This window comes from Lithobates pipiens, unplaced genomic scaffold (assembly GCF_037356315.1).
Source record: "Lithobates pipiens isolate NorthernLeopardFrog02 unplaced genomic scaffold, aLitPip1_a1.2 Scaffold_16, whole genome shotgun sequence".
Taxonomy (NCBI): Eukaryota; Metazoa; Chordata; class Amphibia; order Anura; family Ranidae; genus Lithobates; species Lithobates pipiens.
The window spans coordinates 257,603,270-257,627,594 of record NW_027507748.1 but is presented as its reverse complement, the minus strand read 5'-3'; the positions used below and the strand labels follow the sequence as shown (position 1 = coordinate 257,627,594).

Genomic DNA, 24,325 nt, shown 5'->3' with positions numbered 1-24,325 from the left:
ATTTAGGTACTTAGGGATTGAGATCCAAAGGGACCCTTCTCTATACCTGATAGACAATGTGTACCCAATCCTACATTAACTTTGGCTAGGTGCCAAACTTGGAAATTTCTACCCCTCTCACCTGTGGGAAGGATTCATCTCCTTAAAATTACATTTCTGCCTAAGTTCCTCTGTGTTTCGTAACACTTGCATCCCTATTCCTAACTCCTTTTTCAGAAAACTAGATCAAATACTTAATACTTTTACCTGGGGAGGACTAGTCCCTAGGGTTGCCCAGACTACCTTGCAGCTCCCTCTCTCATTGGGTGGTCTGGCACTCCCACATTTTTACTGGGCAGTGGTTGTTGTGACTGTCCGCTGCTGGTTCTCCCAACCACAATTTAACCCTTCGGTTAATTTGGAAGCGGCTATACTAAAATCATACTCGGCAATGAGTAACTTGGTGTTTAGGGGCCCCAAGGCAACCACCCCGAAATGACAACTCCTATGTGAACAACTGTCAGAGTCTGGGAGAAAATGTCTGTGAAACTCAATGGACCCAATACCATCTCCCCTTACACACCACTATGGGGCAATCCTAAATTAGACCACCTACAGTCATACCCAGATCTGGCCTTATAGGCTAAATATGAAATTAACGTTGTACAATAAATTATGTCGGGGGTAGAATCCTCATGATACACTGAAGACCAACTTCCAGCGTCCCTCAAGGTGGTTGTTCCGGTATCTACAATTGTGACATGTGGTGCAGACACAGTTCCCAGAGGGGGTTACCATACAGTCCCATGGAGTGGAATGTTTCCTGATTTCCAGGAACATAGACCGTATCCTTTCCTCCTTGTATCTTCGGATATCATGTGAGGGATCTGATGGGGGGTCTGGACTGTATACTAATTGGAAGGAGGATTTGCCTGCCCTGGCTGCTGACGATTGAGAAGAAGGGACACAGCAGTATATTCCCCTGATGGTCTCAGCAAGGGATCGATATATCCAACTCAGATTCCTTCGCAAGGCATACTACATGCCGCAGAGACTCTATAGAATTTACCCAACTCAAACGGATAGATGCCACAAATGCAGTACTGAGCTGGGTACCTTCCTAAGTGTTGTCTGGTCTTGCCCTGTGATAAAACAATTTTGGTCGAAAGTGGTAGATGTTCTCAACTGAGTGGGCCGTCTACATATAGGACTTTGTTTTTTTACATATATGACTGAACCCAATTGTTCTGCTTCTAGGAATATGTGACAGTGTTACACCCAACACGCATAAGAGACTGTGTTCTATACCTCGTTTTATGCTAGAAAGACTATCCTAACTAGATGGAAGCAGCCCGAGCCTCCCATTGTCTCCCATTGGAGAGCCCTGGTGGACTCCACATTGCCACTCTATAAACTCACATATATAAACTGTAAATGCCCCAAAAATGTTGAAAAGATCTGAGGAGCATAGGCTAAGCAATAAAAAACCCGGCCGTCCTCATGGCGCTTTCCCCCTCCCTCTCGCTCCTCCCTTCCCCTCTCCCTCCTCCTCTCCCCCCATCCCTTTTCTTCTTCCCTCGCCCCACAACTAGAGTCATTAGAGATCTGCTAGTATTCTAGTACAACTCGCGCTATGGTACCAATGAGTAAATAATACTAACATGAGCAATAACATCTTTAATCAACTACTGTAAAGTATATTTGTAATATGATCCTTGCACGATTCTATACTAAAATATTTGATTGTCTCATATATGACATTATTCATTTAGATTGTATTTATGCATTGTACAAGCCGCAATAGGTTTTAGTATGTATAATTGCTTCTCCTTTTGGAGACAAATAAAAACGTTTCTGTTAAAAAAAAAAAAAAAAAATTAGTTCAGCAGTTGAACAAAGATACTATATTTGAATTTCAAGACACGGGAAGAACACTTTCTTTTCTCTCATTCTCCTTTAGCTGCAGACACAATTTTAGACAAAAGCATACATTTACACACACACACATACACACCTATTTTTCATACATTATCACAATTAAACATCTTCTGTTATTTCTTTTTCTTTTTTTGTATGCATTTTTTTTTCTATTGTTTTGAGCATTTTTGTATCTTTGCTGTGCTGTTGATACCTAGTTTGATCAAATAGTCACACTTATTTTTGCTGGCTATTTCATCAAAATTATACAAAATCACTTATTTTTTTAATTCTTTATTTTTCCTTTTCTTTTCATCATTACAAAACAGTGATGAACCCCTCTCATCAAGCAATTTATCCAGTAACCTTCAATTACATTATAAATATATAATAATCATTTTCAAATTGCCTTCACATTCTTCCATTACAAATACAGTATATACCATTTTCTTTCTCTCCCACCCCAATCCCTCCCCCCAAACCCAACCCTTCTCCTGGTATCACCCATTTAAACATAGGGACACCCGAAAGAGAAGAAATAAAAAACAAAACAAATAATGTCCATTCCTCTCCCCCCCCATCCTCATCCTCTATCAGATCTATCAGAGCTTCCGATATTTTTCCTCCTTTTCTTTCAATGTCATAGTCAGATCCTCCATTTGTTGGATCTCTGAGATCCTACCCAACCATTGGGTTCTTGAGGGGGGTATATTGCTTTTCCACATAGCTGGAATACATGCTTTGGCTGCAGTAAGCAGATGCTTTAACAATGAGTATTTATACTTCTCATTTGATAGCTGGGTATCATGAAGTAAATAAGTCGCTGGATTATCTCCAAGCCTCACACCCGTAATCTCTTCTACCGTCACCTCAACCTTCTTCCAAAATTCTCTGTTTTGAACATTCCCAGAAGATATCTATCATGGTACCTTCTGTTTCCTTGCATCTCCAGCAGACATCAGATACTTCAGGAAACATGTGATGTAATGCTGCCGGAGTCCTGTACCACCTGGTGAGGATTTTGTACCCTCCTTCTTGGTACCTGCTTGCCACTGAGGCCTTAAGAGTAAAACGCAAGATCCTCTCCTTTTGGACCTGCAAGAAAGGCCCCCCTAAGTCTGCTTCCCACCGCTGTATAAAAGGCAAAATCTGTGGGATCTCAGCTTCAATTAATAAAGCGTATAGATATGACAGGGAGTGTCTTAGTGATTCTCCCTTCAGACACAGTATTTAAAAAAATTCATGGATCCCGTACCATCCCCATCTTAGTCTGGATATACGTACTCAACTGTCCCCGACGTAAAAAATCTAGATCTTCTGAAACATTTCTTTCTATCTCTCTGCTAGCCATAACTCGACCTTCTATTGAAAAATGCACAAGCCTGCTAATACCCCTATTTGCCAGAGCCCTGAAACAGGGATCTGTCATTCCTGGTTGAAAGGTCAGTGTACCCAAAACTGGGACCATTGGAGTCGGGACTGACGAAATGGGAGTAGTTTTAATCAATCTTTTAACCGTTCCTATAGTTCCCCCAACTACTGAATGTCTCTTAGATTGCGTAATATCTCTGTCTGGCATCCATGCAATTCTAAGGGAGGATCGATAACTGCCTGTTCCATTTCAATCCATGTTTTTTTAATTTTTTTCATGGACACACCAGTCTAACACCCTTGCCAACTGCGTGGCCTGGTAGTATTTAACTGGATCTGGGACCCCAGCCCCCCCCCCCCCCCCCACCCTTCTCCTTAGGAAGGGATAAAATGTTTCTGCTTAATCTTGCTGGTTTTCCCGCCCATATAAAATTCATAAACTCCGATCTGATATCTCTTAAAATTTTATTGGAATTTCTATGGGTATTGTTTGAAACAAATACAACAGTCTTGGCATAACGTTCATTTTGATAATGTTGATCCTTCCAAACCAAGTGAAAATCTCTCTATTCCAGCGCTGGAAATCCATTTTAAGTTGTCAGGTCATTGGAGCATAGTTCAACCCATAGATTCTAACTAGTTTCTTTGGTATCTTTACTCCCAGATAACCAAGATGTGAATCTGTCCACTTAAAGGAGAATTGAGAGGCGATCTGATGATGGAGGGTATCGCTCAACTCCAGCCCCATCGCCTCTTATTTTTCATAATTCACCCTAAAGTTGGACAGCTCCCCATATCTACGTATTTCCTGTACTAATGATGGAAGAGATGTCAGGGGGGATGTGATAAAAAAAACATCAAGTCGTCTGCATAAGCAGCAACTTTATGTTCTCTACTCTTAGTCCGAATCCCCCTCACATCTCCTTTGGCTCTAATCTTTCTTAAAAACGGTTCTAAGGTCAGGATGAAAATGATAGGTGATAGCGGACAACCCTGACGAGTCCCGTTTAATATTAAAAACCGTTCTGACAGAATGTCATTTATCTTGGCTCGCGCTGATGGTTTGGAATATATATTTAATATCCAACTCTGCATTCCTTCCCCCAGTCCGATATGTTGTATCATAGCTTTTAGAAAGCTCCAATCGACTCTATCAAAAGCTTTCTCCGCGTCAGCAGATATCAGCACTAGGGGGTATGCTGGAACTTAGAAAGATGTATGGCACTTATCACTCTCTGAGTATTCTCTCTACCCTCCCTACCTGGAGTAAACCCAACCTGATCCGGATCTATCCGATTAGAGACATAGCTCAATAATCTGGTAGCTATAATCTTTGTAAAGATCTTTAAGTCCACATTAAGCAGAGATATCGGGCGATAAGTCAAGCATACTGATGAATCCTTCCCTTCCTTAAAAATAACAGCTATGTGAGCCAGTAGAGTTTCAGCTGGTATTGTTTGCCCTTCTTGTAGGGAGTTAAAGGCTGTCACAGATCTCTGTGCCAGTTTCTCTGAAAATACCCTATAGTACAATAAGGTATAACCATCCAGCCCAGGGGCCTTACCTGGTTTCAGAGTTTTGAGAGCCGCCTGGAACTCCTCCACCATCAGGGGTATGTCCAAAGCTCTAATTGTCTCTTTTGGGAGCTTCGGCATCCTTGAAGCTTCAAGATATCTCTTTGCCTCCTCCAATCTGCTATTAGTTGAGTCAGATGAGTTCTGCCCTTCTAATCGATCTAGATTGGCATAATAATCCTTAAAGACCTGTGCAGTCTTCTGTGATGAATCCACTAACACATCTTTTGTTTTAATATGGGGGATATAATTCCTCACTCTTGTCTTAGTGCCCGGGCCAGGATTCTACTCGGTTTATTACCATGTTCATAAAATGTTCGCCTACATCGTGTCAGTTTAGCTTTTGCCTTCTCTATGAGTAATGAATTTAACTCTTCCCATAGCCATGTTAATTTTTCCTCTATTTGTGGAGTTTGTGAATTCTTATGGTTATTTTTCTTAATCTCTTTGAGTAGCTGATCTATCTGTGCCGTCATAAGATGTTTTCTCCTTGCTCCCAGAGATATCAAAATCCCTCTAATAACGCATTTATGTGTTTCCCATAAACAGAGGGCTGAAACTTCACCTGTATCATTAATCTCAAAAAAGGAATCCAGTTCTTGAGTAACCTGTTTCTCACACTCCGGGTCTTTCAACAGTGTCTCATTCATTTTAGATTTTAGTAATGCTACTCTCGGGGCACTGGCTTTCCTATCTCTAAAGTACACCTAGTTGGTGCATGATCCAAGAGGGTAAATGACCCTATAAAAGCTTCCGATAAATGTATTCGAACTTCCTGTGACACAAAAATATAATCAATCCTCGTATATGTCTTATGAATAATTAATAAATTAAATAAGTGCAGCGTTAAAAAACATCTATATGTAAAATAAGTGTGTGTGTACAAAAAATAAACGGGAACAATCCACCAGAGTCCCGGAAAAATGTTCACAGTCATGAGACCAGTCTCAAAAAGTCTCAAAAAGGAATATTTCCTATCGTGGAACTCATGAAATTTTCAAATAACATTCCTGAAGTTGAAACTCCTAAACATTTCAGGCCTCAGAAACTCTTGAAATCAGATTGTAAAATAGTTATTGAAGGTGGATACTCTTACCGGATAGGTTGGACACATCCACCATATAGCAGTGTGTCGTTAAAGCTTATGGGAGGCTCAGACAGCACAAACCCAGGGGTAGCCGGCCCGATAGTAGTTCACCTCAGGGTTCCTTGCCTTGAATCCCTTGTAGTCTCCAATTGGGGGAGGTAGATAAGCCTTCCGGACCACAGACAGCTGTAGAACTTGGCACCAAATGTCTCATAAAAGTTCACCATAGGGGGGAAAAACATAGAAAAACGGCTCTCATGGTGAAATTCAACCAGTAACGATTTATTGAAAATATTTGGATAAAAAACAAATAGAACAAATTGTCCATAAAAAATCACGTGATAATTATATAAAAACAAAATAGCAACGCAGGGAGCAGAAAAATTTTGGACCTATGCTTTTCGACCACAAAGTCGTCTACTGGGGCATAACCTGACTCACATTGTAAGCGGGATAGACTCGGTCACCTCAAGGATTGGGAAATATATAGATTTTTATTTGCAACCCTTAGTTAAAGACATACCCTCTTACTTGAAGGATACCTGTGACACTATCAATCTGCTAGAACAAGTAGAATATTATGACAATCTTCTCATGGTAACAGCAGATATGTCAGCCCTATATACATCTATTCTGTTGGATTTGGGTTTAGCTGCTGTTGAGTTTCTTCTATTCAAGAAGTCTGCCCTGCCATTGATTCACAGGAATTACATTATGGAGTTATTAAAGTGTGCCACAGACCACAATTATTTCTGGTTTAAAGATGAGTTTTACTCTCAAATTAAGGGCGTGGCTATGGGGGCTAAGTATGCCCCAGTCTAGCCAATTTATTTATGGCACAATGGGAGGAGGATGTCGTCTATGCCCATAAGAGACCAGAATTAGTCTTATGGGCCAGGTATATAGACAACATCCTCCTCCTTTGGAAAGGTGACACTGCATCACTTTCAAGTTTTATGGCAGAGCTGAACGCTAATAACCGGGGTATTTCCCTTACCTTTGAAGTGAGTGCCAACACTATACATTTCCTTGATCTAGAAATTTCAGTGATCAACCAGCAATTGGTGTTGCGGACCTACTTCAAATCTACAGATCGTAACGGATATATTCCGGTGGACAGTTGTCACCACCAACAGTGGTTGAAGTCCATCCCGAAAAGGACAATTCTTGCGTCTCCGACGAAATGGTTCTAATACAGGAAATTATTTGTCCCAATCAGCCATTTTGAGACAAAGGTTCCTGGAGAAAGGTTACAGACCTGAAAGCTTGGATAGGGACATCACATCTGTACAACAAATCGATAGAAGATCATTGCTGGTTTCCAAACTGAAAATCAGAGAAAGGGACCATTTCAAATGGTCTTTTTTTTACGTCTTTCTCAGTCCAGCATAGGGAAATTAGGAAGATAATCAATAGACATTGGAAGGTTCTACTCAACGATAAAATATTGGGACTGGCTCTACCTGAACGGGCGGGCATTATATTTAGGGGCGCCCACTCTGTCAGAGTGGAGTTGGCCACCAATACCATTGACCCTCCTAAGAAACCGACATTCTTTTCAGAGTGCAGGGGTTATTTCCCCTGCAGAAAGTGCAACGTGTGCTCACACAATGTTTTGAAGCGTAAATCTGACACCTTTACATCAAGTGTCACATCCCATGTATACAATATGAAACATTTTACCACGTGCACCACTAAATATATTGTATATTTAATTACATGTCCATTTAAAATGCAATATGTGGGTCGCACCAAAAGAGTTTTTCGTTCGAGTAAATGAACATATTGCGAAAATCAAAAAAGGTTGCGACAAACGTACAGTACCCCGCCATTACTTGGAACACCATCAGAAAGACCCCAAAGGTACTATGTTTCAAGTGATAGACAAGTTCATCCCCCATTGGAGGGGTGAATCACGGGTTAGGGGTATGTCCCGACTTGAAACTTATTGGATATACAAGTTGAGGTGCTACTCGCCCCATGGCATGACCGTTGATTGGGATATCAACTGTTTCATAGACCGGGGTGAGTGGCACCTCTTCTCTTTTTCCTTGTCAGTGTATATTCAATTTCTGTATATGGATTGATTATGGGGTGGTAGATTTGGACATTCTGTGTGGATTGGCTGTGTTGTCATGGCCCATTTCCATTGGATTTTGTCCTCTAGCCTCATATGGATTCAGCTTACCTGATGTACACAATTTCTATATTTCATTAATCTATTCTATTTTATTTATTTTATTGCTTGTTGTTAATGATCGGCACTGAGCCAGGGGTGCTATATAGCAGTGTGTCGTTAAAGCTTATGTGAGGCTCCGATAGCACAAACCCAGGGGTAGCCGGTGGATGGTAGTTCACCTCAGGGTTCTTCTTCTTAAATCCGTTGTAGTCTCCAATTGGGGGAGGTAGATAAGCCTTCCGAACCACAGACAGCTGTAGAACTTGGCACCAAATGTCTCATAAAAGTTCACCATGGGGGGAAAACATAGAAAAACGCCTCTCATGGTAAAATTCAACCAGTAATATTTGGATAAAAAACAAATAGAACAAATTGTCCATAAAAATCACGTGATAATTAAATAAAAACAAAATAGCAATGTGGGGAGCAGAAAAATGCTGGCCCTATGCATTTCGACCGCAAAGTCGTCTACTGGGGCATAATCTGACTCCCCCACATTGCCACAATTTATAAACTAAGTAATTAAGCAATAATAGAGGCCCATAGGAAGTGACCACCCACAACATTAACCCATGAATGTGCTCACACAACGTTAAAGACGCAAACAGGACACTCTGCATAGCTCTCTACATCCAGTATCACATACCTGGTTGGTTCTTTGATGTGTCAGATACTAATTTATATTGTGGACATGAGCCCCAAAATGCAAGCTCCAACTGGAAACCTAAATCGTTCCAGCATATATACCGGAAACAGGAAGTGAATGTGTTTACTATCAAAGTACCAATTGCTACATAGCAAACCCACGCCCCTATGTGGTGCCAGAACCTCCTTAATACATAGTTTGCCGCCCCAATATCTTCTAATGGGCAATGGTATCACAAAAACATCGGCGTCGATCTGCGTTCCACACCTTGTTCTAGGGAGAGGGGAAATGACGTTTAAGGTAAACACCTATCGATGTCATATCCGAGAACTCTCTATAAACCCCTTCCGCGCTCCACCAACAGGAGCGCAAATGGGGACCGCATGACGCAATCAAAATAAGCACCATATCTGGGAACATCCGATACACCCTATCCGCGTTCCAACAGCCAGAACGCAAACATGAAATTGTGTCACCGGGCATGATGCGGCCAATAGGGGTGGTTGCTGGCAAGTGTCCTAAACGGAACAACAATCAGTAAATCGCTGAGGCGTTCCATAGAGTGGTACCTAACATAAAACATAAAAGCGCCCCCTATAGCACCCCTGGCCCAGTGCCGATCATTAACAACGAGCAAGAAAATAAATAAAATTGCATTTTACATGGACATGTAATTAAATATACAATATATTTTGTGGTGCACGTGGTAAAATGTTTCATATTGTATACATGGGATGTGACACTTGATGTAAAGGTGTCAGATTTACGCTTCAAAACATTGTGTGAACACACATTGCACTTTCTGCAGGGGAAATAACCCCTGCACTCTGAAAAGAATGTCGGTTTCTTAGGAGGGTCAATGGTATTGGTGGCCAACTCCCCTCTGACAGAGTGGGCACCCCTAAATATAATGCCCGCCCGTTCAGGTAGGGCCGGTCCCAATATTTTATCGTTGAGTAGAATCTTCCAATGTCTATTGATTATCTTTGTAATTTCCCTATGTTGGACTGAGAAAGACGTAAAAAAAGACCATTTGAAATGATCCCTTTCTCTGATTTTCGGTTTGGAAACCAGCAATGATCTTCTATCGATTTGTTGTACAGATGTGATGTCCCTATCCAAGGTTTCAGGTCTGTAACCTTTCTCCAGGAACCTTTGTCTCAAAATGGCTGATTGGGACAAATAATCTCCTGTATTAGAACCATTTCATCGGAGACGCAAGAATTGTCCTTTTCGGGATGGACTTCAACCACTGTTGGTGGTGACAACTGTCCACCGGAATATATCCGTTACGATTTGTAGATTTGAAGTAGGTCCACAACACCAATTGCTGGTTGATCACTGAAATTTATAGATCAAGGAAATGTATAGTGTTGGCACTCACTTCAAAGGTAAGGGAAATACCCCGGTTATTAGTGTTCAGCTCTGCCATAAAACTTGAAAGTGATGCAGTGTCACCTTTCCAAAGGAGGAGGATGTTGTCTATATACCTGGCCCATAAGACTAATTCTGGTCTCTTATGGGCATAGACGACATCCTCCTCCCATTGTGCCATAAATAAATTGGCTAGACTGGGGCATACTTAGCCCCCATAGCCACGCCCTTAATTTGAGAGTAAAACTCATCTTTAAACCAGAAATAATTGTGGTCTGTGGCACACTTTAATAACTCCATAATGTAATTCCTGTGAATCAATAGCAGGGCAGACTTCTTGAATAGAAGAAACTCAACAGCAGCTAAACCCAAATCCAACAGAATAGATGTATATAGGGCTGACATATCTGCTGTTACCATGAGAAGATTGTCATGATATTCTTCTTGTTCTAGCAGATTGATAGTGTCACGGGTATCCTTCAAGTAAGAGGGTATGTCTTTCTTTAACTAAGGGTTGCAAATAAAAATCTATATATTTCCCAATCCTTGAGGTGACCGAGTCTATCCCGCTTACAATGTGAGTCAGGTTATGCCCCAGTAGACGACTTTGTGGTCGAAACGCATAGGGCCAACATTTTTCTGCTCCCCGCGTTGCTATTTTGTTTTTATATAAGTATCACGTGATTTTGTTATGGACAATTTGTTTGTTTTTTATCCAAATATTTTCAATAAATCATTACTGGTTGAATTTCACCATGAGAGGCGTTTTTCTATGTTTTTCCCCCCCTATGGTGAACTTTTATGAGACATTTGGTGCCAAGTTCTACAGCTGTCTGTGGTCCGGAAGGCTTATCTACCTCCCCCAATTGGAGACTACAAGGGATTCAAGGCGAGGAACCCTGAGGTGAACTACTATCGGGCCAGCTACCCCTGGGTTTGTGCTATCTGAGCCTCCCATAAGCTTTAACGACACACTGCTATATGGTGGATGTGTCCAACCTATCCGGTAAGAGTATCCACCTTCAATAACTATTTTACAATCTGATTTCAAGAGTTTCTGAGGCCTGAAATGTTTAGGAGTTTCAACTTCAGGAATGTTATTTGAAAATTTCATGAGTTCCACGATAGGAAATATTCCTTTTTGAGACTTTTTGAGACTGGTCTCATGACTGTGAACATTTGAATTGCCTGGGCGGCTGCAGTAACAATGTCCCGCCTCCTGTAATCACGTCACGCTGATTCAATGTCCCGCCATTGGATCAGTGTACCGTCTGTCACAGGAGGCGGGACATTGTTACTGCAGCCGCCCAGGCAATTCAATGCACAGCTCCGTGACACACGGAGATCACCGCACTGTCGGGCGGGAGGAAAGGAGGAGGGAGGACGGAGGAGGGAGGACAGAGGACTGGGGACAAGCCAGGAAAACACCCGTGCAATGGGCGGCACCAGGGGCGGAGCCCCACACAGGCCCCACCCCCATTTTCGGCCCCATTATTGGCAAGATTTTCCTTTTGGCAATTTGCCGAAAACACAATTTTCGGCCGATATGTTTCGCGGCCGAAATTTCGGTGCATCCCTACTTATGATTAGTTGAGAAAAACGTGTAGTCTCTATCATACGCATGTAGAGTCCTCCACGTATCCACCAACTGCCACTCTTGTAGACTTCTTTTTACTCTCCAACTTCAACTTCCTATTTGATATGTGAGAGACCCCTTTTTGACGCATCCAGAACTGGGTTAAGTGCTATATTGAGGTCTCCTCCCACTAGAGAGCTCTTCTTGTGTTGCTGTATCAACTGAAGATATGTCTCTAATGCAGGGACCTGATCTTCATTGGGCAGGTATTAACCAGAGTGACTTTTTGGTCTCCAAGCACCCCCTTAACAATAAGGAGATTAAATTTTTCCTCTGTAACTATTTTTATTTCCTTCCATGGAATTTGTTTCGAAATCAAAATTGAGACCCCACTTGATTTGGCAGACTGTGTGAAGCACTATGCTATAGGGTACCTGTAATTCCCCAATTTAGGAATTTTGTCTTTTTTAAAATGTGTCTCCTGGAGAAAAATAATTTGCGTTTTTAAGTCTCCATAGTTCATCCAATAACCTTGTCCGTTTTATTGGGCTGTTTAGCCCTTTCACATTATATGATGTCAAAGTAATCCTAGTCATTTTGTCCCTCCCAGACAAGATCCTCTCCCCGGGTCAGAACTAATAAATCTCCCGAGTACAATCAAGAGGAAGAGGGGAGAGGGAGACACCAGAGGAAGAAGAGAAGAGAGGAATGAAGGAAAAAAAAACACATTATATTGGTGCCCCCTTTTCTGTTTATTATCAGTGTATTTTCCCACTCCCTCCTAGTATTATAATTATACACACATTATAATCCAATATACATATCCATCATCCCTCTCCCCTCCCCACCCACCCCCTGTATAATTAATAAAAAATAAAAAATAAAAATTAAGGCAGAACCTCCCCCTCCCTCATCCCCCCTCAAACCTGTGCACATGTCCACACCCCTCCCCCTACAAACATTTCTAACCCATATTAAGAGGTCCACTCATCACTCCTTGGACCATATCATTCAAGTTCACCAAGTGTATCCCCCCCAAAAAAAACAAACAAAAAAAAACATTATATTAGTGCCCTCTTCTATCTTATAATCAGTATATTTCCCACTCCCTCATAGTATCCTTATAATTGTACACACATTATAATCCGAAAATATATGCCCATCCTCCCTCTCCCCTCCCCACCCACCCCCTGTATGATTAAAAATGAGCACAAAAACAAAAAAAAACCAATATATTATCCAATAGCCCCACTCCCAAAAATGAGACAAAAACCTGAAAGTCTCCATCACATTGCGGGGAAAAAAAAATAGGGGGAGGGGAAAATCAAACAGTTGCCTCGGTATTCCTATAGAGAAAGTCAAAATGTATAGTCATCATTATTCTTGCCCATTGAGTTCTCTTCTAATGACGTGGAATCAACTCCCTCCATGGTAACATCTCTGTCCATACTGGAACCTCTATTACCTCTGTTCCCAAAAAATAGAATAAATCCGGTAGCTGATCAAAGTCATGCAAGTAAAAGCTATGCTCCTCCTTTTTAATATGTAGCGAAAGTGGATACCCCCATCGGTACGTGGCATCCTTAGAGCGAATTAAGTCCAATAGGGGTTTCAGCATCCGGCGTCTATTTTTTGTCTGGAGGCATAAATCTGGATTCACTTGTATTTCAGCCCCCTTATATACCACTGAGCCTTTCTGACAAATTGCCCTTATTATGTCCTCTCTCACTCTGAAAAAGTGGATCCGACACAGCACATCCCGAGGCTTAGCATAGCCTATATCACTGGCAGTGGGGATTCTATGTACACGCTCTACTTCAATCATATTTTTAGGAGGCTTATGGAATATTTGATTAAAGATCTCAGATACTACTATTTCACGCAGATTCACCCCCATACTTTTTTCAGGAATCCCCCTTACGTTCCTCCTGCTTCTGTCTTCTGCCTCCTCAGACTGTATTTGCAACTTTATCAGCCTCTGATGCTGGAGGAGTAGCTTCTCCTCCATCACCTGCAACCGGGTATCCACTTCACCCTGCTGTGTCTCTGGATGGATCACTTTCCGTTCCACATTCACAACTGTATCCCGGACTTCTTTCAGCTCCTCTCTCAGCACATCCTTTATACCTTTCAGCAGTGCGTGGATATCTTCTTTTGTTGGAAGTGCTAGGATCATCTGTCGTAGATCTCCATCCACATACAAAGGGTTTAAGCCTCCAGATTCTGGCGTCAGTATTGCTGTCTGTGTCTTCCCTTGTTCGTTTTCCTGTGTAGGTGAGGAGTTATTACCATCCTCTCTCTCTCCATTCGTACCGCTGCTACCATCTCAGCAGCTCGGACAGACGTATCCAATACCCGCGGCACATCCGAACGTAGCTCCTGCACGGGCGCCATCTCCACATCTGATGCCTCGCCAGTATTATTCCTTACGGTCAGATAGCGTGTGATATACTGGTGTCTAGGAACGTAGGGCACTCCTGCAGATTTTCCCCTTTTCGACATGAGAAATAAGCAATCTCATAGGTTTATTCTGAACAGTCTCCAACCAGAAGTAAGCAGTCTCATAGGCTTATTCCGAACAATCTCCAGCGGACTGCACCGTCGTGCTACAGCGTTCTAATCCATCATCCACTCACTCCATGCTGCCAGAGCCGCTCCCCCGGAAGCAAACGTACGGCGTGCCCCACAAGAAGCTTTTAAAATGTGGGATTATATAACAAAAAAAAATTAAAAGTTTAGATTGTTTGGGTAAGGTGCCAAAAAAAATAATAAAATATACCCCATAGTGTAACCTCAGTGTCATATGGGTGAACCCACATACTATTTCAGCTTTCTCTGTGTCCTCAAGGACAAGATAACTTAGACAGCAAAAATGACGGTGTTGCATACATTTTGTATTGCAAAAGCCATTCCAGCATTAGTTAAACATGTGATAAAATATCTGCACATAGAAAAAATGATGGCAGATTGATTGCATGCTATTATTTGCATATAAAATCATCGTGAAACAAATTGATGTATTCTCTGGAAGAGGTTTTTCAGTCTGTGGCTCGCTGAGGCTGTTGAATTATTGCAGTTTTCAGTATACTTGAATTTTTATGGCTCAGGTTAGTTTGCAGAAGACTCAACTGCAACTAGTAGCTTCTTTACATACTGTCCGATTTGAAAACTGAAAGTTTTACACTGTTGGCAGTTGGAGAATTATAATTAATGAATAAAATGGTCATGGGGCTGTGTTGTAAATGTATTGACAAAGGTTTCAGATGTTAATGCATCAAGATGTGATTTTTATTTTTTTCCTTTTTCCTTTTTGCTTTTTGCAGGAATGTACTGTCAATGCAGCTATGAAAATTGAGTCCTAGTCAATAGTATTTTTCTAAATACCTTTTTTATATCCCAGATCCTTGATGATGGAGGTGATTTGACTCACTGGGTTTACAAGAAATATCTAAATGTTTATAAAAAGATTCGAGGCATTGTGGAGGAAAGCGTGACTGGAGTGCACAGGTGAGCTAGATTTGGAGCCTGCAACCTGAAATCACACTAATATGAACCAGGTCTTGGGCCTTTTCATTATTTTCACTTTCTTATTCTGTTAGTAATATTTTGGCTACTTAAGAGCCAGACTGTACATACCTCCTTCATTACCCGGTCATTCTTTAGTTGCCAGTGCTGTGATAGCTTGACTGACAATCACTTGGCCATGCATTACTGCACCCAAATTAATTTTATATAATTTTTGAGACCAATAGCGCTTTCTGTATTTATTTATTTTATTTATTTAAAAATGTTACTATATACAGTAGAACCTTGGATTACGAGCACAATCCATTCCAGGAGAATGCTTGTAATCCAAAGCACTTGCATATCAAAGGAAATTTCCCCATAGAAGTCAAGGCCAGGGGTGGGGAGATGCTGGAGAGCCTCGGAAATACTCTGGGACAGCTCAGCTGAACTCCGAAAGGTTCGGGAACAGAGTGTTGCTGTTTCCGAGTGATTACAAGTATTTCCGAACAGTTCCGAGTGTCACCGGTGCCTCCGCACCTCTGGCCAAATGCGGTACTGCAAACCCCATTAGCTTGAATTCTGCTCGTTTTGCGAGACAACATTTGCAAACTGAGTCAGAATTAAAAAAAAAAAAAAAGTTTCTGCTCTTTCAAAACATTTGCTAACTGCGTTACTCAAGGTTCCACTGTGATACTAAAAGGAAGAAAGACTGAAATATTAGAAAAAGAATGTTTGCTTTATTTTCTTTCAAAATACCAGAGCAGTCCAAATTATTGTGGACCTATTGGCAGTTCTGTTGTTGCCAACCCCTCAGTATGTTTGGAGACATCCTATGGTCTATGATTACAAGTTCTGTTTCCTGCACTGTACAATTGGGGCAAAGGGGAATTTGACTCGCCTGTAAATTTCTTATCTTGAAGTACAATATAGGAGACAGGACCCTTTCCTCTATCTCCTGTTGTCTCTCCTTATTGTTTGCCAAAAAAACTGGAGTCTCCGAGTGGGTGTGGTTATAGGAACATATGAGCATACATCCAAGGGGCAACTTCCTAATGAAGGGCCAGTGTTTAAAGCAGACCTCCACCCAAAAGGGGAAGGTCCGCTAGTTTTCACCCTCCACTGCCACCTTTGTCATTTTTTTGGGGGGTTGCAGGTACCTGGTTTTGACACTTTCGGTTAAGATCGCCAGGACGATCTTCGAGTATGTCCAGCCCCTCCTTGCCCCTGATGCCTTCTGGGGCACACACAGGTCCCAGAAGACGGTGAGACGATTTATAAAGCGCAGCACAACACGCGGATGCACAGTAGGAAACTGGCTGTGAAACCTGAAAGTAATCACATGGTACATACATAGCAAAACCAAAAATAATCGCTATGGAAGTGCTTATGACATCTACTATGGAGCCACGGTATTATACCAGCAGTGAAGCCTGAAGGTTTTACTGCTGGTTTCCCTTGGTGAAGATGCCAGCGCCTGCACTCGAAGCCGATTGAAGAATCGGCTCAGATGCCGACATAGCTGGATGCCTGGACATATAAAAGTATCCTTATATTAATAGTCAGCAGCTACAGAATTTGTAGCTGCTGACTTAAATTTTTTTAGGGGGAGACTGGAGCTCCTCTTTTGGCATATCCAGTGCCATTGTATTAGCATACTGGTAATGGGCCAGTGTCTAATCACCTGAAGGTCGCTAGCATATAACCCCTGGACTATGAATACAAAGCCCCATGTCCTGTCCTGTACTCCCAAGATAAGGAATTTACAGAGAGGTTGGATTGAATTTCAACATCCAAAATTAAATCCAAAACCTCTTGATATATTTGCAATGTTGTGTAGTTTTCTGTTTTTTTTTTTTTTTTTTTTTAAAGGGCTTCTCACTCATGGTTCATCTTTACTGAAAGCGGAGGTTCACACAAAAATGGAACCTCTGCTTTTCGAACCCCCCCCCCCCCCCTCCCGTGTCACATTTGGCACCTTTCAGGGGGGAGGGGGGATGCAGATACCTGTATAATACAGGCATTTGCTCCTGGTTCCGGGAGTCTAGGCCTCTTCCCTTCCCCCCTGCTGTCTGCTGGGAAACGCGTGGGTCCCAGAGGCATCGGGACTATCCGGATTGCGCCGCGTGACTCGCGCATGCGCAGTAGGGAACCGGGAAGTGACCTTAATCCCTTACCGAAGATGGCGGCGGCAGCACCCGAGAGTCGAGCGACCGATCAGCTTCGAGTGCCGACATTGCGGGCTCCCTGGACAGGTAAGTGTCCATATTTTAAAAGTCAGCAGATGCAGTATTTGTAGCTGCTGACTTTAAAAAAAAACTATTTTGGCGAAACTCCGCTTTAAAATCTGTTGTTGAGATTTGATAGAAAGTATTTGTTTTCTGCCACTTTTACAGGCTGTATCAATTATCCAAGGCTGGTAAACTGTGTGTTCCTGCCATGAATGTAAACGACTCTGTAACTAAACAGAAGTTCGACAACTTATACTGCTGTCGAGAGTCCATCCTGGATGGGTAAGGAGAATGTTACTGCATAAATTGAAGGTTTAAATAATCCTTTGTAGGGTTAATGAAAATAATTTGTACTATGTCATGGCAAAAGGTTACATTGTATGGCAGGTAAGAAATGTGTTTATATATTTATATTATAATGCAAAAAAGCACATGGTACATACATAAGCAAAACCAAAATAATTTCTGTGGAAGCACTTAGGACTTGTTATATGACACAGAACTGGGTCTTGAAGTATCCCCTACTGAGGAGCCATAAAGGTATTATATTAGTCTGCTGGAGACTTGGTATTGGTGATAAACAAGAACAACATGTATTCAATGCCACAGAGAGGATAGGCAAACACAAAAGATAAAAATACCAAAATTTACTTATATAAACGTCTGGTTTATAAAAGCATCCACTGACCAGTGGTGTAATTGGAGTCAGCCATTCATTACAAAAGGCAAGCCTGATAAAAATACAATCTCACAGTGGTGTTGAAAGCCACTGGAGGATTTGTGGCAGGAATCTGCTAGTATCCTCTAACTGTAGCCTTGGCGCCCAGAACTCAAAAGTCAGGGATGAAGTAATGCAAGATGCGCTGGGTGCCAGATGGAGCCAAGGAGAGCCACCATTAATGGGAAGCAAGTGAAACGCATCAAAGTGTTCTGGGGTGTTGCCATGATGAGATGTTTTGTGCGCATGCACTTTATCATGTGGACACAGGAATATAAAGGGCGTAAAATGGAAAGGAAGGGAGGAGGCTAATTAAAAATAAAATGTAAAGCCTCAGGCTCAAGTGCACCACTTCCAAAGTTTTAAAATGATTAAATTACTAATAATGATAATAAAAATATGTAACTATTTTCACAAGAAATTCCATATATATTGCTAGTTGAAAGAAAGAAAAAATATATATAAAAAGATTAAAAGTAAACACATTTATTTAACCTCTATTGATGTTAATGCTGAGCCCATAGTATCAAATTCCTACAGAGGGGACAATACATACTAATTAATAATAAATTATAAAATATGTCTTGTCTTATGGAAAAAAAAGACGATTGAAAATACCAAACAGTAATATGAACAGAAGTGATAATTTGTTACAATAACAGTATACAACACTAAGTATTTCCAGTTCTTTATTGCGGCTATGTAGGAAAAGGGGCCTAGCTTATAAATGCAAAATATTTCCCTTTTACATAAAAGAGAATATCTTTCATGGTCAGTCAAGGATTTGTCTGAAATGCACTTAGTGGCCAGGATCTCCAAACATCTTTAAACCTTTTTGACATCGAATGCAGTGCCAGGGCTTGCTATGCTTATCACACCTCTTTGATGAACCTACAGTGTTCACCAATACCTTTTTAGTGTACGCTTCATGCGGCCCACCTATAGAAGATTACACTGACACTGCAAAACATACACCTGTATTCTGATGAACTGTTTAACTGGTAATTGCGCGGTCATGCAATGTTGTACCCAAACAAAATTTGCGTCCTTTTCTTCCCACAAATAGAGATTTCTTTTGATGGTATTTGATTGCCTCTGCGATTTTTATTTTTTACAATATAAAAGGAAAAAGACTGATAATTTTGAAAAAAAATGATATTTTCTACTCTGTTATAAGAAAAATCGAATAAACGAAATTTTAGTCATACATTTAGGCCAAAATGTATTCAGCCACATGTCTTTAGTAAAAAAAATGTCAATAAGCGTATATTTATTGGTTTGCGCAAAAGTTATAGCATCTACAAACTAGAGTACATTTTCTGGAATTTACACAGCTTTTAATTTATGACTGCCTATCTCATTTCTTGAGGTGCTAAAATGGCAGGGCAGTACAAATCCCCCCCCCAAATGACCCCATTTTGGAAAGTAGACACCCCAAGAAAATTGCTGAGTGGCATGTGGAGCCCATTGAATATTTTTTTTTGTCCCAAGTGATTGAATAATGACACAAACAAAAAAAAAAAAAGTTTACAAAAAGTTGTCACTAAATGATATATTGCTCACACATGCCATAGTTATATTTGGAATTGCACCCCAAAATATATTCTGCTGCTTCTCCTGAGTACGGGGATACCACATATGTGGGACTTTTTGGGAGTCTAGCCGCGTACGGCACCCCGAAAACCAATCACTGCCTTCAGGATTTCTAAGGGTGCAAATTTTTGATTTCCCTCCTCACTACCTATCACAGTTTCGAAGGCCATAAAATGCCAAAATAGTACAAAACCCCCCTAAATGACCCCATTTTGGAAAGTAGACACCCCAAGCTATTTACTGAGAGGCATGTTGAGTCCATGAAATATTTCATATTTTGCCACAAGTTGCGGGAATATTTTAAAACTTTTTTTTTTTTTTGCACAAAGTTGTCACTAAATGATATATTGCTCACACATGCTATGGGCATAAGTCAAATTACACCCCAAAATAAATTCTGCTGCTTCTCCTGAGTACGGGGATACCACATATGGGGGACTTTTTGGGAGCCTAGCCACGTACGGGACCCTGAAAACCAAGCACCGCCTTCCGGATTTAAATATAAAACGCTACCAAAAAAACTGTTAGCGATCGCAGGGATCAGGCCTGACTCTGCAAACGCTGCAGTTATGTGTTTAGTGTTTTGTAAGTGACAGTGATCGACCGATACTGCACTTGGGTGGGCTGGGCGGAGGGGCAAAATGCAGGTGCTAGCAGGTATCTGGGCTGATCCCGCTAACAATGCGTTTTTTTGGAACCCTAAACTGCTGGGGACGCTAGTATAGATCTGATCAGATATTGATCTGTCAGATACTATACCACTACGGGAGGTGTATGCTTTGCGTGTGGGTGTTAGCGGTACTGGCACTAACCTAGCGCTGCCTGGGGCGACGCAGACCCTGACCCTAAAACCTAATTGATATCACCCGCCGGGTGATCAGGGGGTTAAACCTTTATTGGGTAATAAATGGTGGGTGCCCTGATGCTATACAAAGAAAACTAACCAGAGTCATCCGTAACACTTATACGGTGATCACTGGTGAAAGGGTTAACTAGGGGCAATCAGGGGGTTAAAATCTTTATTAGGTAGTATATGAGGGTTCCTGACGCTATATAAAAACCTGACTGGGAACCTAAATAACTAACTGGCTAACCAGCATCACCAGTGACACTTATACGGTGATCGCTGGTGAAAGGGTTAACTCTAGGGGCAATCAGGGGGTTAAAATCTTTATTAGGTAGTATATGGGGGTACCTAATGCTATAAAAACCTGGCGGTGAACATAAAAAATAACTAGCTACCTAGCAGCACCAGTGACACTAATGCAGCGATCAGAAAAACTATCGCTTAGTGACACTGGCAAAAGGGGGTGAAAGGGTTACCTGGGGGCAATCAGGGGGTTAAACCTTTACTGGGGGGGGGGGGTAGGGGGCTACCCTGGTTCTTGGTACGTACATACCTACCACCTGTACATATTGATAGTCGTGAACAAAAGATCATGGAAACAAATGATTAAAACATAAGTTTTCATACTGAGCACTAGACCCTCTGTTTTTTTTTTTTTTTCTCCTGTGTTACCACTAGGTAGATTTACCCCTCTGTCCTGATGAGCATTGTTACTGAGACAGAAATTGAGAGAAAATATTATGTTATCACCAGAGCATGGGGGGGAGGGGCACATCAGCCAATAGACATAAATGTTCCAGTGACTAAGTTGATTATTCTCAATTCTGTGAAATTTCTTCTAATTTCCTGTGAATAGGGGATGATCAGCGCACATGTGGTCAACTAAATAAATAGCGTTAATGTAACTAAAGTGCTAGGTAGGAATAATAAAATATTCTGTTAGGCCCTATAATAGTACCACAATAGTAAGTGAAGATGGGGCTAATTAATGTATAAACAGATGATCCCAAATACTATGTGAATACTATAACTGTATGTAAATCATCAATCCTATGAAAATATTTTTTTTTATATATATAATATATATATATATATATATATTACATTACAATCATATATATATATATATATATATATATATATATATATTATATAATTTGTGCAAAAGTGCAATCCAGTGCAAAAAACAATTATGTGCCATAAGCAATTCTGTGCAAAAATTCCATAAAATAACTAATAATATTCAATCAGTCTGATGACAGATACTGGATGACTATATAGAAGCAAAGTCATCATGTGCTGGTCACAGGGTTATGCAGTGATAATAATGACCAAGTAGTCCATACAATGTAGATATAAAAACAGGGATGGAACAAAAAGTGCAGCAGTGCTTCAACCAGAGTCTTTAACCGCTTCGCGCCCGCCCTATAGTCGAAATACGGCTACAGAGCGGACGCTAACTGCCGGGAGGCTGTTCCTGAACGGCCTCCTGTTTACTTCCGCAATGCGTGCTCCCGTGAGCACGCATCGGGGAAGTTCTGTGCTAGCTGTGTCCCTCGGACACAGCCAGTCACAGATTGCTGTAAACGGTCAATCACAGCGGGCGTTTACAGAGCGATCGGCCTATCCAATGAGAGATGATCTCATATGTGAACATACGAGATCATCTCTCAGCGCCGCTCTCCCTCCTCACACAGACAGCGTGTGAGAAGGGACAGATGAACACCTGCAGCGGCCGTAAGTAAAAAAAAAAAAAAAAAGTACCATCTTCCCCCAGTGCTACCTGCCCCCAGTGCTATCTGTCCCCAGTGCCACCTGTTAGTGCTATCTGTCCCCAGTGCCACCTGTTGTCAGTGCCATTTGTCCCCAGTGCCATCTGTCGTCAGTGCCGCGTGTCATCAGTGCCACATAGTGCCACATATTAGTGCCCTCTGTCATCAGTGCCACATATCAGTGCCAACTGTCAATGTCGCGTGCCATCTGTTGTCAGTGTCATGTGTCATCAATGCCACTTATCAGTGCCATCTGTCATCAGTGCCACCTGTCATCGGTGCCACGTATCGGTGCCATCTGTCAGTGCCACGTATTAGTGCCACGTATAAGTGCCATCTGTCATCAGTGCTACATATTAGTGCCATCTGTCATTAGTGCCACGTGTCATCAGTGCCATTTGTCATCAGTGCCACGTGTCATTGTCTTGGTGCTCCAGGGCCTTCAAAAGTTGAATAGGTAGTAGAAGTGTAATTTATGCTCCTAGAACACATGATGGTGCTCCCTGCATGTTGGGCCTCTCTATTTGGCCAGGCTGTGAAAAAGTCCCACACATGTGGTATTGTAATACTCAGGAGGAGTAGCAGATTTTTTTTGGGGGTGTCATTTGTAGTATACACATGCCATGTGAGAGAAATAAAGGACAATTATGTGTAAAAAAAAAAAATCTTAATTTTGAAAAGAATTGTGGGAAAAAAATGACAACATCATAAAGATCACTATGGCTCTTACTAAATACCTTGGAATGTCTACTTTCCAAAAAGGGGTCATTGTGGGGATATTTGTACTTTCCTGACTTGTTCGGGTCGCAAGAAATGAGATGGACCACCAGTACATCAGATGTGATCAATTTTGTGCGATTCGCACCACAGCTTGTAGACTCTCTAACTTTCACAAAGACCAAATAATATCCACTAATTTGGGTTATTTTTTACCAAAGACATGTAGCAGTATAAATTGTGGCCAAATTTTATGAAGAAAAATTAATAATTTGAATAATTTTGTCACAGAAACAAAGAAATATGCGTGTTTTTTTCAAAATTTTCGTTCTTTTTTCATTTATAGCGCAAAAAATAAAAACCCCAGAGGTGATCAAATACCACCAAAAGAAAGCTCTATTTGTGGGAAAAAAAGGACAAAAAATTCATTTGGGTACAGTGTTGCATGACTGAGTTATTGTCATTCAAAGTGTGAGAGCACCAAAAGCTGAAAATTGGTCTGTGCAAGGAAGGGTGTTTAAGTGCCCAGTAAGCAAGTGGTGAATATAATCTCCAGTATAAAATCTTCGTTTATGTCACTCAATGCTCTATATGCTCTTACCTCTATTTAGATGGTATCAGGCTTAAAGGGGTTGTAAAGATTTGTTTTTTATTTTCTAAATAGGTTCCTTTAAAGAGGAAGTAAACTCTCTCACTCTGATGCTTCTTTTCATTTAGTCCATTATAATAAGTAATTATCAAATTATAGCCACTGTAATCCAGCCCAAATCGCATATTACTTACTGTTTAAAGAAACTTTAAAAAAATTGTTTCCAGGGGTTAGGCAGCACCATCTTAAGTATTGTTTTCTGAGTCCAAAGTGGAGTGTATTTCTGCCCTTACATTGAGCACTTCCTGTACTGTTAACCAAGACTCCTTCTCAATCGAATGTTTCTATGGCAACCCTGCTTCCCTGTTCATAGCTGACATGTTTATTTCATAGTATTTACTTGTGCTGATTACCTAGTGTTTGCCTGTATGAGTCCTATTTGCTTCAGCTGATAAGAGTGCAGTACTGCTGTCCCATGCCCTGCTTTCCACTGTATGTGAGGTCAAATGGTGTGTAGAAGGAAGCTCTGAGTGATTAGCAGCCTCGTGGGATATCAGTGTTGTGCCGTAGGAAGTCCCGATAACCGATAGATAAGACATAGAGTGTGTGCCGTAAATCAGGGCATGCTCAGTGACGTCATTCTAAAGAACA

General features: G+C 41.3%; 1 protein-coding gene across 1 annotated transcript in view; it reads left to right on the top strand.

The window, feature by feature from the left end:
* Positions 1-24,325, top strand: part of LOC143984135 (S-adenosylhomocysteine hydrolase-like protein 1) — a 521,010-nt gene that overhangs the window by 156,114 nt on the left and 340,571 nt on the right. Inside the window, exons 4-5 of the mRNA XM_077484446.1 lie at positions 15,104-15,210; positions 17,604-17,720. Coding sequence (XP_077340572.1) covers positions 15,104-15,210; positions 17,604-17,720 — 224 coding nt within the window. The remainder of the gene's footprint in view (positions 1-15,103; positions 15,211-17,603; positions 17,721-24,325) is intronic.